The following is a 13690-nucleotide window of genomic DNA, read 5'->3' as shown; positions in this document are numbered from 1 at the left end:
GATAAACCTGTTATTAGTTAACACAACATAAATCATGACCCGAGAAAATATAGAAAAACACATACACAATAACTTCTCCATTATAAATTCTGTTTCAAAATATGTTAATTAAAAAATTATTTATTTCAAGTTTCAATAACATGGGATTGGCAGATACAAGTTTACATATACAGTCACGTGGCATGCACCATGATATCAGGGGTTACCTGTTATCTGTCACCAGGATCTGTTCCAGGAGTTGGCAAGCCTTGTACTTCACCTCTATGTCAGCTGTTTGAAGCAAGTTGAGAAGTAGGTCCAATGCACCTTCTAGCCTTATGGTTTCACACAACCCCTGGGCAACGTCTCGGCCCACCGTTGGCATAGTCCATGCCTCTTCAACCATCTGAAGTATTTCTGTGATGGTCCTGCACATGCTTTGTGCACACAAGGCCTGCTTCAGGTTGGAAATGGCAACATGCATGTCAGGAAGGACTTTATCCAAAGCCACCTGCACATCCCCCGGAGCTCCTGGTGACACATCTTGACCTCTGCTTGTACCTCCTGAGGTCTGCCACCAGCACATATTGTTGACATACCCTGGTACTAGAAGACGGTCGTTGCTAAACATGGTAATCACCCTGCAAAGCTTGTAGACTGAGAGAAGAAGAGTAAAGACCATGGGTCTCCTATAGCATATCTGGGTAGGCAGAATAAGCCTTAAACGATGGGACCTACAGGAAGATGGAAATTCTCCAAAATAGAAACTAATTACAAAGCAATGTATAAACAGTTATGGCTGATTATCAGGAATAATAAATACCCAGTACCTACGTACAAAGCATTACCAACTAACTACATGCCAAAGTAATTATACACAATTGTGACAAAAGGCTATTCTGTATAAATGCATTTATATGGATTACTGTCTAAATGAAAAGCCCAGAGGGAGTTTAAAGGCAAAGTGACCCCAGACTCAGATTGTCATAACAAAGACATCCAATCTTCCAGACACAATGAGAATGCAATCTACAGACAGAGACTTGACCTACAGTGATTACTGCAGATAGATGGAGTGCAAAGTAAGTTACTCAGCCTGCGAACATAAATCTACTGAATGCACTAACAACAAAAATCACAAACCCTGCATCATCAAAATATAAACACTCACAGAATAGCACTAATAATATAGGTAACTGTGTAGGTCAACCTCTCCCCACAAACCTCAGCTCAAATATCTTTCTCATAGGGCAGCAGTGACTTTGCTGATTAGACAAAAATCTCTTTTGTCTGCAAATGATGTACAACAAGGAGAAAACAAATAATATCCCAGAGCTAGACAGTGCTGAGCCACATGACCTCCTCCTTCCTCTTTTATTGTATGTATGGGGCCCCAGTCAGCATCCTCCAGCTTTCTTTGCCTTTGCTATGTTTATCTATGACTTCCTGGTTGATGCTTCTTTCTGTTCCAAGACTTTACCTATAGAACTCTGCTGCTGTCTGTGTTCCAAGCATCTCGTTTAGAACAACAGTGAGCCGCAGGGTGACGTCACCAGAACCTTACCCCACCCCTTGGCAGCAACCGGTCCTCGTCTCCATGGCGACATCATCCCTGACTCCTTCTTGCAACTTCAGCTACCGCAGAAACCCGAAGCTGCGTGACGTCACCGGGCCGGCAGCCAATCAGCGCGGCCCCATGCTCAAAGTATGAAGATGGTTGTGGGGCAGAAGGTTGTCATTGTTAGTCTTTGTCATGCTGTATGTTAGGGCAGCCTGATGGTTTCACATCCAAAACAAATGAAAATATAGTGAAATATCCGTTTTAATTTCTTTACAGGATCATTATTCTCAGTTCTGGCAAATATTTCATTTAAAATGTCGAAAATATAAATTTATATGACTTGTGGTAATTTAAAGTGATAGATCTTGCCATCACTTAGTACTAAATGCTGGCTATCCCTTTGTTGTTGTTGTGTAGTATGTTAATCACAAAATAAATTAGAGAATAATGTTTAAATGGGATGAGTCAGTCTTGCTCATTTCTTTTAAGAGAGTTAAGGAAGTAAACAAAACTTTACATTTATTAGAGTCTGCTAATGTCCCAATACAGGTACATGTCCTTTTCCAGCCAAAACAAGAGAAATGCTTCCTGTAAGATTATAAAAAGGATATATAGGACTAGATTCTATTAGAAGAGGTAGGCATGTATGATAATCAAATTGCAATGTTCCACTATGTCAATAGCTGGTATTCAGTTAACATAACTGCTTTTATAAGTGGTCATGGTGGTAGGAAACTGTATGTGCAGCATTTCTGCTTGAAATGGTGCACATATAGAGATATAGTCAGTTTTGTGCAGGGGACTAGTTACACTCCCGGCACATGTGACTTAAAGTGCCCAGAATTCTGTTCGAGGCTGTCTAGTTTTAATCTGTGCAAAACCTACATTTGTTGTCAGTGCACACGGCATGCTAGAAACAGATGTACTGTGCTTCTCTCGTATATCTCCCCTCCCTCGCTTCTTTCATTTCATTCCTCCACACCTTAATGTTATTTATTTTTATTTATTTTTAATATCCCTCCGACCACTCTCTCTTTCCCCTTACTGGCTCAGAGAGCTCTCATGCACTCTAAGCCGGTGAGAACAGTCCAGTGTTCAGTTTAAGTTGTGTAGACAATTCTAAAAAGTTGTTTTGTGTTCTTTTCAGCACTCTGTAGTGAGTTGGCAAGCAGTTTTTCCAAATCAGCTGTTAGGTTATTGCAATTTTCTGTTTAGTGAATGAGTTCAAAATTGTTGTAGTAAAGTAGAAAGATAACGGTAGTAGACACAATTTTGAAATACAGATATACACAGCTGCAAAGCTTAAAAATTTAATTATGTATACATGCTTTGTACATCCGTATTCTCCTAATATATAGCAGATATACAGCGGCCTATGTAATGTAAAGCATATCATGAGAGATGCAAATACTGCCATTATTTTCAAATAGAAAACAATGCAACACTGCAAGTCTCTTTATATTTAGCAGTGAGAACAATCCTTGCGTAATGTGTAATGGTATATGAAGGCTTCTAGGTTTTACATAGGACTGCAGAGACAAGGCTTGTGGGGGTGGGATGTTAAAGCAGCTTGTCTCTAATGCTCTTATTGTAGACTTGCTGCTAATGCACTATTCTTGAAGATGTTCTAGTTTTTTACTACAATTCTGAAATTGGGATTCTTTTTTGTAGGGTCACTTCTGGCTAAAATGAGCTAAGCTTTCAAATACAGTTGATTACATCAGAATGTTTAGATAATACACATTGTTTGTTCTCCTATAAGGTAGTATAAGGACATGTCATAATGGCAATGCCATTCAGCGGTTAATTGGTAGTCTGGTGCATATTGATTACATTGTAGCATGAGAGCAATGATATCACCCTCCATTCCATAGAGGTGCTGGCTAAGTAGAAATCTTGTTTAATCTGAAGGATGCTTGTACAAAATTGAAGTATTGTTAAAGTACTATAACCCCTACAAAACACTTTAGTGGTTATGGCTCCAGTATCATGGTGCTCCCATTGCAAGTATTCAAACCATGTAGATTTTTAACTTATTGTCTGGTGTCCATCGACACTGTCCCCTGTCTCTACTACATCCTATGGATCTCCTGCTTGCCTTAGCTCCCCCGTGCAAAGACCTGCAGTGCGGGCTAGCTCGTTGGCTAAGAGCAAGAGCTAATTACTCTCAGCCAATGACCTAAGCCCTGCACTGCTGGGTTTAGCTCAGATAGAGAGCTTCCAACTCTCCATAGAAAATAGTGGGGACAGAGGGCGGCGCTTAGTGGACCCCAGGTTAGAAGTCAAACTATTCTAAAACAGTTTGACTATTTTTCAATCCATATCCATGATATTATTTAGGAAATATTAGGGAAGTCACCCATCCCAAGCCTAGATATATTTAGTGCTACGGGGAGGGGGGTCCATATTTTTTCATATTTTTTTCATAAGGGGTTAACAGCACATATTCATGAGCAAGGGTATTGGGGAACCCTGGTCTGCCATTTAGAATTAGCAATAGACAGTCCATAAGCTCATTGCCTTCATTATATGGATTACTTTTCAACTAGCCTGTCTTCAAGATCGTAATTTTCACTCAATATTTTGTAAATTGATCTTGGAGCAGGTGCAACGAAACCTTTCGTGGATAGACCATATGTTTAGTGTGAAGACATGAACACACACTACAATGATAACACATACATGTACATCTCTACAAGAGCCATCACCACCTGAGCGCTGTATACCAACAGCCTTCTGAGAAACTTATCTGCAGGATTCTCTGTCAGCACTGAGCATTATTGATCTGAGGTTCTCCCTACTGTACATTGTGATGCTGTTTTAACCATATTAGTCAATTGCATCCATCAATAGCTTGCTGTGATGGTTAATTTTCTATAATGCTCAGCCTTCATTTGGGTTGTCTGCACATTAGAGGAAAGGTAATTTCTAACAGCTGCAATGGTAAAGGTTAGCAATCATGGGTTACTTAAGAACCTATTTTTTTCACAAGGAAGCTGTTGCTAAGGTTTAAACTAAAATTAAACAAAATTTAATTGTTATCAATCCCAATCCAATCACAACAATGTTTTAGAAAAACAAATAATAATAATAATAATAATAATATTAAAATAAAATAAATATTTATGTTAATTCATTGCTCATCTCTTGCTCTAAAATGTGCAAAGACAATAGAGAACGGGAACTTGGGAGGGAAACAGTGGAACAAAAAATGTATGTAATGGCTGATTATAAAATAATTAACTGAAAGGAACACTCCAGTGAATATTTTTTTTAATGATTTAGTAGTCATGTTGTCTGCTGCCTTTGCAAGCCCTCCCCGGCTTGTTGAGAAGTGGGGAAGTCAGAAGCACTCTAGACTAGCTAAGGGAAGAGGAAGAAAGCTTCCCCAGCTGTATGCTTGAGAGACTGAGAGACATGTTTGTGATGTTTTATAAAAGTGCTGATTTTAACAGAAATTGACAAAAACTGTCAAAGATGACCAAAGGCATCCCTATCGGGCACCCATTGTAAAAAATGTAAATTGGCTACCCACTCTCTCACACACCCAAACGGTAGTTGTTTTTTTCTTGTTGTCTCTCTGCAGTGTCCCTAACACTCTTTTGCAGAGGCATACCTAAGTTCCATGGAACCTGGGACAGAAATATGTTTTGTCCCTCCTCCTTGTCTGCAAGGGCTCTGTACAGCAACCTCCAGGTGTGAATAGCTTTTTTGAATCTCTCTCTAAACACCAGAAAACGCCTGCAGGGAAGAACAATGTATATGTTATGTTACTGGACATCTGTTTATACAGAGAAACACAAGGGGAGGATAAAACATAACAACTGATAACAATAGAAAGTTTAATTAAATTAAACTCACCCCTGGTGCCAGAGTGTCTCACCAGCACTAACTCATTCAATCTGGCAGGCTGCACTGATTAAATGAAACTTACAAACAAAATAACTCCTCCACTACTACATAAAACACAGAAAGATTTTAGAACATGACCCTATGCTCACTTAGTATTTGTCCACATAGTCTGTTAGAGTCATATATGGTCCATAGTATATGGCCAGTATATGGCCCATGGTCTCCATCTCGGAGGCTGGCCTCCAATCTCCTCCACAAGTCATATTGTCTCTGTTCAGTTGGCACCATGTGTTATGGTGGCGCAGTGCTATTGGGCAGACATTCGAAGGTTGGGAAGCTTCCGTTACACCAGGGCTGCCGAATAGGTAGATCCCCAGATGTGGTTGATCTACAACTCCCATGATACTTTGCATTCCTTTAGAATGCTGTTAGAATGACAAAGCATCATGGGAGGTGTAGTTCAACCACATCTGGGGATCTGCCTATTGGGGAGCCCTGTGTTACACATAGCTTGTACTTATAAAATCATAGTCAACTCTATGCATAGGTTTTCTCCACATGTAGCTGTATTGTGAGCAGATAGAAGAAGGTGAGCTGGCAGATAGAATGATACAACTCCCACAGAAACAGTTATCCACTGGAATGTAAAAATGTCTAATAGGCTCAACGTCTTTTTAATTCCAGCTAAGCAAACTACCCATTACAGCACAGTAGCCTAGAATCTCTGGTAGCCACCTCCGATTTAGGAACAGTTTGACAATTGCCAGGGCTTTATCTGGCAACCACATACTGCACCCTCCTCACTATCAATATTTTTTTTGTTAATCTTTCTTTATTCACAATCAGCAAATAAATATATACAGTACTTTGATTGCAGTAAAAAGGGTACAACCAGTATCAAAACCACAATATTGTACACAATAGATAGATGGTTGTGGCTCCACAAGTTTACTCTGTCATCATTTATATCAAGACATGTCAGAATGTTCAGCACATTTAAATTTTAAGCATAGCAGGTTTGGTGCATGTTGGTAAGACAATGTAGCTGAGCTGTTCATGTTTAATTAAGTAGGTATGAACCGCTTATGAATTTACACGCTTATGTGAATCTATGGCATGTGAATGAAGTGGGTATTAATGAAATGGGTATTAATGAAAACCAAGAACTCATCAGCCCTAACATGTATGGCTTGTTAAGGGGCATCGCTAATCCATTTTCAGAGAAAATACAGGCATTTTAAAGTGATTGTGCTATGGCTCTAGCTACTCAAGAGGGACCAAACAAGAAAACCAAGAAAACCAAGCTACCGGCCCGGAAAGCAGTCCATCTCCGACAAGTTTGCTTGTGTCTGTACAGCTACTACTCATGGATGAGAGGCAAGCGATCGCGTTGAAGCGCCCATTTTTCATAAAAGGAGTTTTGATCACTTAGCCGGCTTGTCGCCTTGTCTTGGGTACTGTGTATGATGTTAGGCCAGAAATGATGTGCAACCCCCTGGTTTTTCGTTTTACAGCGGATTGTTATTGCAGTGTGTGCGTTCGTCGTCCGCCTAAGCTGCAGCTCGTTCCGACTGCTGGGTACACGGAGCTGGTTTAGGTGTTTGAGGCTGGTTTGTCTGTTTGGGGCCTGTGGTGTTTGCTCGCTGCTGGTTCCCTCGTGTGTCTCACCAGCGGGGATCTGCGGCCTGTTGTAGGTGCTGTGAGTCAGCGCTTTGCCTCGCGGTCTCCGCCATCTTGGATTCATTTATCGGGCCCTCTCAGCAGCCCAGCAAGATACGGCCTTCAGGTTCATCCGCACCGGTGCTGCCCGCAAGTTCTTTCTGTGCAGGGGGAGCGGCGTGGGCCACTTCTGAGCCTCGCCACCTGTGTTTTCGCCAGCATCCTTGGTCTCCGCTATCTTGTACTCTGCTCTTTGGTGCTGTCTCCAGGCGGCCCTGCTGTTGCTCTTGGGGTGGTCAGGGCATGCGGGGGTGGGGACCGGGATCACCCCCCCGGTCCATATGGGGGGGGAGCGGCACCACGGCTCCACGGGTCTGGCTCCTGTCTGAGCACCGATGGGCAGGATAGCGGGGCAGCGGCCGTCTGCCCCACTCACCGCCGGAGTAGGCCTCGTTGGTGCCAGTGAGGATTCATCCCCCAGGGGACTGAAACCGGTCGGGCCAGCCTCACCCTGAGTCCGGTACTCTCCACCCGATGTGTTTCACCGATTTTTGTCGGCATTTCAAGCCAAAATAAACGTATTGCTTGTCTTTTCGGTTAGAAATTTCAGGAGCTGGTCCGACATGTGACCATCTCGCTCGGCGGCCTGGCCCCGCCCTTACTTTGGCTTTAAAGAACGATTTGGTGTATAGATCATGCTCTGTAGTCCCACTGCTCAATTCTCTGCTATTTAGGAGTTAAATATCTTTATTTATACAGCCTTAGTCACACCTCCCTGCCAGTGATGTCGCGAACATAAAATTTTCGGTTCGCGAACGGCGAACGCGAACTTCCGCAAACGTTCACGAATCGGCGAACCGGGCGAACTGCCATAGACTTCAATGGGCAGGCGAATTTTAAAACCCACAGGGACTCTTTCTCTCCACAATAGTGATGGAAAAGTTGTTTCAAGGGGACCAACACCTGGACTGTGACATGCCGGAGGGGGATCCATGGCAAAACTCCCATGGAAAATTACACAGTTGATGCAGAGTCTGGTTTTAATCCATAAAGGGCATAAATCACCTAACATTCCTAAATCACAATGGATATGGATTGACACCTGACATATGACATATTGACTGTAACGGATCGCCTGGCACCCCGACTGGGTACCTCCGTTAATGGATGCTCCTAGCGCTTCCTGAGGACTGCAAGCACTCTGGCAGACACCACAATCACTGAATCTGAGAAGCATATGAATCCTCTCAAGCCTCTGAATGCTGTAGACAGTTGAATAGGAACCATACGAATAGGTTTGCACTCCTAGCAGTCAACTAGAACAGCATGCAATAAATCCTCCCCCAATAATGAGACGACACTTCACTTTGAGGGTTAAACAGGAACTCTGGACTGGCACATCCAGCCTGGCTTTTATTACAACGGTACACATACAGGCCACACCCAGGGGTGTGGCCCAGGGGTGTGACCATAAAACCATCAGTTTTATGGTACAACCCACACATCCCCTCCCCTTAGCCTGAGAGATAATCCACTTATTATACAGTTTAAAACATAACTTTTACTCAATATCTATAACTTCTATAATATTCGTGTCACAAACATAAAACATACATTTTCTTAATCAGCAGACTTCAATTAGTAACACTCTCAAAAATCATCCAAATCCCTCCAGTAGATCAATAGTTAGCTGGAGGTCCCTTTATGACCGACCGCAAGCACATTTTCCTGCCCAAAACAGTTCCATGGATTTGGGCTGTGCGGTCAGTCAATTACTGGCATAAAAACGGCTAAGTCCCATTCGAAGTGTGGCCGGTACTTTGACTTCGAAGTGTCGAAGTGGAGTTGATGTTAAGGGTCGGCGGTGTTCGAAGTTAAAATGGCCGCCGCCACGTGGTCCTTTGTCCGATGCCGGCCACTTCGACGACTTCGACAACTTCGACAACTTCGACAACTTCGACAACTTCGACAACTTAGACAGCTTCGACAGCTTCGACAGCTTCGACAGCTTCGACAACTTCGACTGTGTCCGAAGTGCCATATACAAAAGTACCAATCTTTCCCCAAAGTATTTAAAGGGCTAGGGACAGTATTATACAATTCACATGCCCAAAAGTAGTTCTTAACGGGTCAGTACATTATGGTAGCAGTCCATAAGCCCCGATGCAATCCCTTAAAGGGCAATACCTCCCAGGGACCATAATCACTGGGCAGGAGGCTAGCAACCAGGCTTCTCCAGTTCTCAGTGGTGAGGTTGGTTCCACCACATTGACACCTTGACATATGGATTAACACCTTGACATATGGATTGACACCTGTCCTCAGAGACCCTGATACACACCGACACAGAGCAGAATAGGGATTGTTCCCCCTACATAGGGTCACTTGGCAGATATGGATTGACACCTGTCCTCAGGGACCCTGATACACACTGACACAGAGCAGAATAGGGACTGTTCCCCCTACTAAGGGTCACTTGGCAGATATGGATTGACACCTGTCCTCAGGGAACCTGATACACACTGACACAGAGCAGAATAGGGACTGTTCCCCCTACATAGGGTCACTTGGCAGATATGGATTGACACCTGTCCTCAGGGACCCTGATACACACTGACACAGAGCAGAATAGGGACTGTTCTGTGGTGGAATCTCGGTAAAAATAAATTTAGTAGGCCGAGATTACCACGTGGCATGTGTACGTGCATATGCTGACGTATCGATCAGTTGGTTGCACGAGGCAAGATACGATCAGTAGTGTACGGAGCATGTGCAAGAATACAGGATATAGTATTCCCCTCCTCCATTGTGCTGGACAGGCCATGCGGTCAAGCAGGAAGTTAATTCTTATTTGTATTGATTGGTCAAGAGAATGTGCGGGTGGAGCTTAATATGGGAGGAGTTATGTGCCTATATAAGGAGCCTGCACTATTGTCCGGGGCTCAGAACTTGCTGTATTTTGGTGACATTAGTCCCTCTGAGTCCCGATCGGTGATCCAATAAAGAATCTCTTCCTTCCTGAAGAAACCTGTGTCCATCTCTCTGTGCTTGGCTTCCGTCAGTTTCTCCGGTATCATTTGGTGCATTGGCCGGGAAGCTCATCGTTCAACGGTAGCTGAGAGGCAGAGGCGTGAGACGGTCTATATTTGCCCACGTTCTCTACGGCTGCACCCCTGATCTTCTGCGTGGACCTCCCTTCGTCTCGGCGCCACTGGTCTGTTGTCCAGGAGATCATCGGCCTCTACGTAAGAAGTGCTGGGGTGTCCCCGTCGATGAGTGTGAACTCAGGTTCAGGAACGAGGAGGTAAGACAACTGCTGTTTTAGACGGCAGACCCACTAGGGGTATACCGATTGTGCGGTAGGCCCAAAAGGGGTTTAAATCTGTGTATGGAATCTGCCCCCTCTGTCAGAGGGAAGGAGCGAAGGCGCACCGCTCAATCGAACGCTCTTTAGTAAGACCGTTTGATTTGGTTTGGAGTCAGGCGGGGTCCTGTGTAAATAGCCCTAGCCGGACACCGGTGTCTTGTCTAGACTAGCGTTCTAGGGTGTATATTACGTTCGCTAGGTCGGAGGGACCGGGAGACTAAGCGGCGCCTGTGTAAATTCGGTTCGCTAGATCTCAACCTATCTTGGCTAAGTGGGAAGGCGTGTAAATTTGGAACCCACTAGATTTTTGATAGAGTAAATAGACTAAGAGGGTTCTGTTGTAAATTCCGCCCTCTAGTTCGCTATATGTGGTGCTTGGGCAGTGTGGCTAACCAAAACGGGTGTACATAGTTTTAGGTAGTCCATTCAAGGTACTGGCCAATAGTTTAGTTGGGATTGTATATGTGTTAAAGATTGTTAGTAAAGTGTATATCTTGTTAGATAGCGCGAGCTCAGCCGTCTAGCGAGAGTGTTAATAGTGTGTTGCTGTATCATAGTGCACGGTACCATAACCCTGTATATTTACTGACACTGTATATAAGTACTAATCATTGTCGTCTATTGCATGTTTAACACCATAACCACTAATAATTGTATTGTGACCTTAAATTGTGCTTTGACCTATGCTAACCGTACTGTAACCGCTGTTTGTAAAAGACAATGTTACTGGGGTGTGTTATAGACGGGTAATTCATATATAGAGAATTATAGCGTGGGTGACTGTATAGTTTCGCCAAAGGGCATAATATTGATTATTTAGTGACTGGTGTAACAGCTGTGTGTGTACGGGAATTCCCTGAGTGTTTATTGTGTTATTGTGTACGTTTCACTTGGTAACCGTACCACGTGGTGCTGTTGCCGAAGGAAACGGGTGTGACTGTTGAATAGAACGCGTGCATAGTATTCGTTGTCAACGACGTTCCATTGATAAGTATGGGCGCGTCGGAGTCAACGATTTTGGATCCCTTAGGTTGTATGGTAAAGCATTTTAAAAAGGGATTTAAAACATGTGATTTTGGGGTTAAAATGTCTCCTGTACGTTTGGTCACTTTGTGCACTAGGGAGTGGCCTATTTTGGTTGCGGCATGGCCGCCACGTGGTAGTTTGGATCCAACCCTGATACAGCATGTACACGTGGCTGTGTCAGGTAGGCCTGAACTTTACGGACAGTTTCCATATATTGATTGTTGGAGACAGGCCGTAAACGACTCGCCAAAATGGATTCAGATATGCCACTAGGAGCAATGTCGCCTCATGGTGGCCAGGACTTGTTTGTCCACTAGGACTGTGGTTAGGCCCATTTTGGACACGCCCCCTGAGTCCGAGATCCCTTTGCCGCCCCCTTACTTCCCTACAGGAAGAGGTGACGCGAGTGCAGGAAGTTCTATACCCCTCCCCTAATTGCCCTCATCCACTTCCGCTTCCTCCTCCAGTACAGAATCCACCCCCCCTCGTATTAAACCTCCCCTTCCGGAAACAGAACCCACCCCCGTTAGATCTGAATATCCTGATTTGGCGCCACTTCAAACTTCCGGTCAAGCTTCTTCTAGCTCGGCTGGGAGTATTCTATTTACTAGCTTTTCCCAAAATCAAGCTCCCACATCCTCATGCCTTATTTCCCCCCGACTGGAACCCATAACTGACGCCCCTCCACGTAGCCCTATACTAACCCGACAACTGACCGGCACCCAACAACTTAGACATTATCAGATGCCTCTTCGTCTGAATCCTGGGTCAGCCTATCTCGATGCCGCAGGTCAAATGGCACATGCTGACCCAGTCTTCGTATATGTCCCGTTCACGACTACCGATCTCTTGAATTGGAAGACCCAATTCCTCGTACACTGAGAAACCACAAGCTATGACCGATCTGTTCACCTCGATAGTTCAGACACATAATCCGACATGGGCTGATTGCCAGCAGTTATTAATGACATTGTTTAATAATGAGGAAAGGACAAGGATTAACCAAGCGGCCATTAAAGCGCTAGAGGATAGAGCCCGTGCTTTAAATCAAGCCAATCCGGCAGCATGGGCCGCAACACATTACCCTAATACCGATCCCGATTGGAATGTTAATGGCGCAGATATGGTTCAACTCAAAGCCTATAGAGACGCTATAATTGCTGGCATGAAAGCCGGAGGAAAGAAAGCTATTAATATGTCGAAGACAGTTGAGGTGATTCAGAAAAGTGATGAAGCGCCCAGTGTCTTTTATGACCGATTATTGGAGGCATACCGCTTGTATACCCCCTTTAATCCGGAAGACGCTGATAATTCCCGAATAGTAAACTCCGCCTTTGTCAGCCAAGCTTACGGAGATATTAAGCGCAAGCTACAAAAGTTAGAAGGGTTTGCAGGAATGTCTATCACCCAACTAATGGAGGTAGCAAATAAAGTATACATGAACAGGGAAACAGAGACAAAGAAAGACGAAGAGCGCAAGATGCGTAAAAAGGCTGATATGCTAGCGGTAGCGATCGCAGGCGTAGATAGACGGGGCCCAGATAGAGGCGATAGTAGATGGAATAGGGAGCCTTTGAGTAGGAATCAGTGCGCGTATTGCAAGGAAGAAGGGCATTGGAGAAACGAGTGTCCGCAAAGAGAGCAGTACGAGAGAGACCTACCCAGGGCAGGTTACGGAAACTTTAGAGGCAGAGCGAGAGGTAGAGGAGGCCCCGGAGGGAGCAATGGTAATAGAGGGAGTAATGGGAACAGAGGAAGTGTTAGGGAAGCTAGGTACTATCCAGCAGCGCAAAGGTCCCGCGATAGAGAAGGTAGGGACTTTGTAGGATTGGCTGACACGGTCATGGAGGACTATTGATACCGACCGGGCTCCATCCCCCTTGGTCGAGCGGAGCCTATGGTCGATGTATCAATAGGGGGAAAAAGGAGTGCGTTCATGATCGACACTGGTGCTGAACATTCGGTGGTGACTGACCTAGTTGCTCCTCCATCTGGAAGAACTATTACTGTAATAGGAGCAACTGGAAGAAGTGCTGCAAAACCGGTTCTTAAAAGTCGACTCTGTACATTGGGAGGCCACGTAGTAAAACATCAATTCCTTTATATGCCTGAATGTCCAGTCCAATTGCTGGGACGTGATATGCTATCTAAGTTACAAGCGCAGATTACGTTCCTACCAAATGGAACAACATCCTTAAAGTTTAATGGACCTTCAGGTATTATGACATTATCCGTACCAAAGGAAG

General features: G+C 44.2%; 1 protein-coding gene across 1 annotated transcript in view; it reads right to left on the bottom strand.

The window, feature by feature from the left end:
- Positions 1-1539, bottom strand: part of SARM1 (sterile alpha and TIR motif containing 1) — a 30987-nt gene extending 29448 nt beyond the window's left edge. Inside the window, exon 1 of the mRNA XM_063449945.1 lies at positions 207-1539. Coding sequence (XP_063306015.1) covers positions 207-661 — 455 coding nt within the window. The 5' untranslated portion in view covers positions 662-1539. The remainder of the gene's footprint in view (positions 1-206) is intronic.
- Positions 1540-13690: the final 12151 nt, after the last annotated feature.

This window comes from Pelobates fuscus, chromosome 1 (genome assembly GCF_036172605.1).
Source record: "Pelobates fuscus isolate aPelFus1 chromosome 1, aPelFus1.pri, whole genome shotgun sequence".
Classification (NCBI taxonomy): Eukaryota; Metazoa; Chordata; class Amphibia; order Anura; family Pelobatidae; genus Pelobates; species Pelobates fuscus.
Note: the sequence above shows the minus strand (reverse complement) of the source record. Positions and strands in the feature narration are given on the sequence as shown.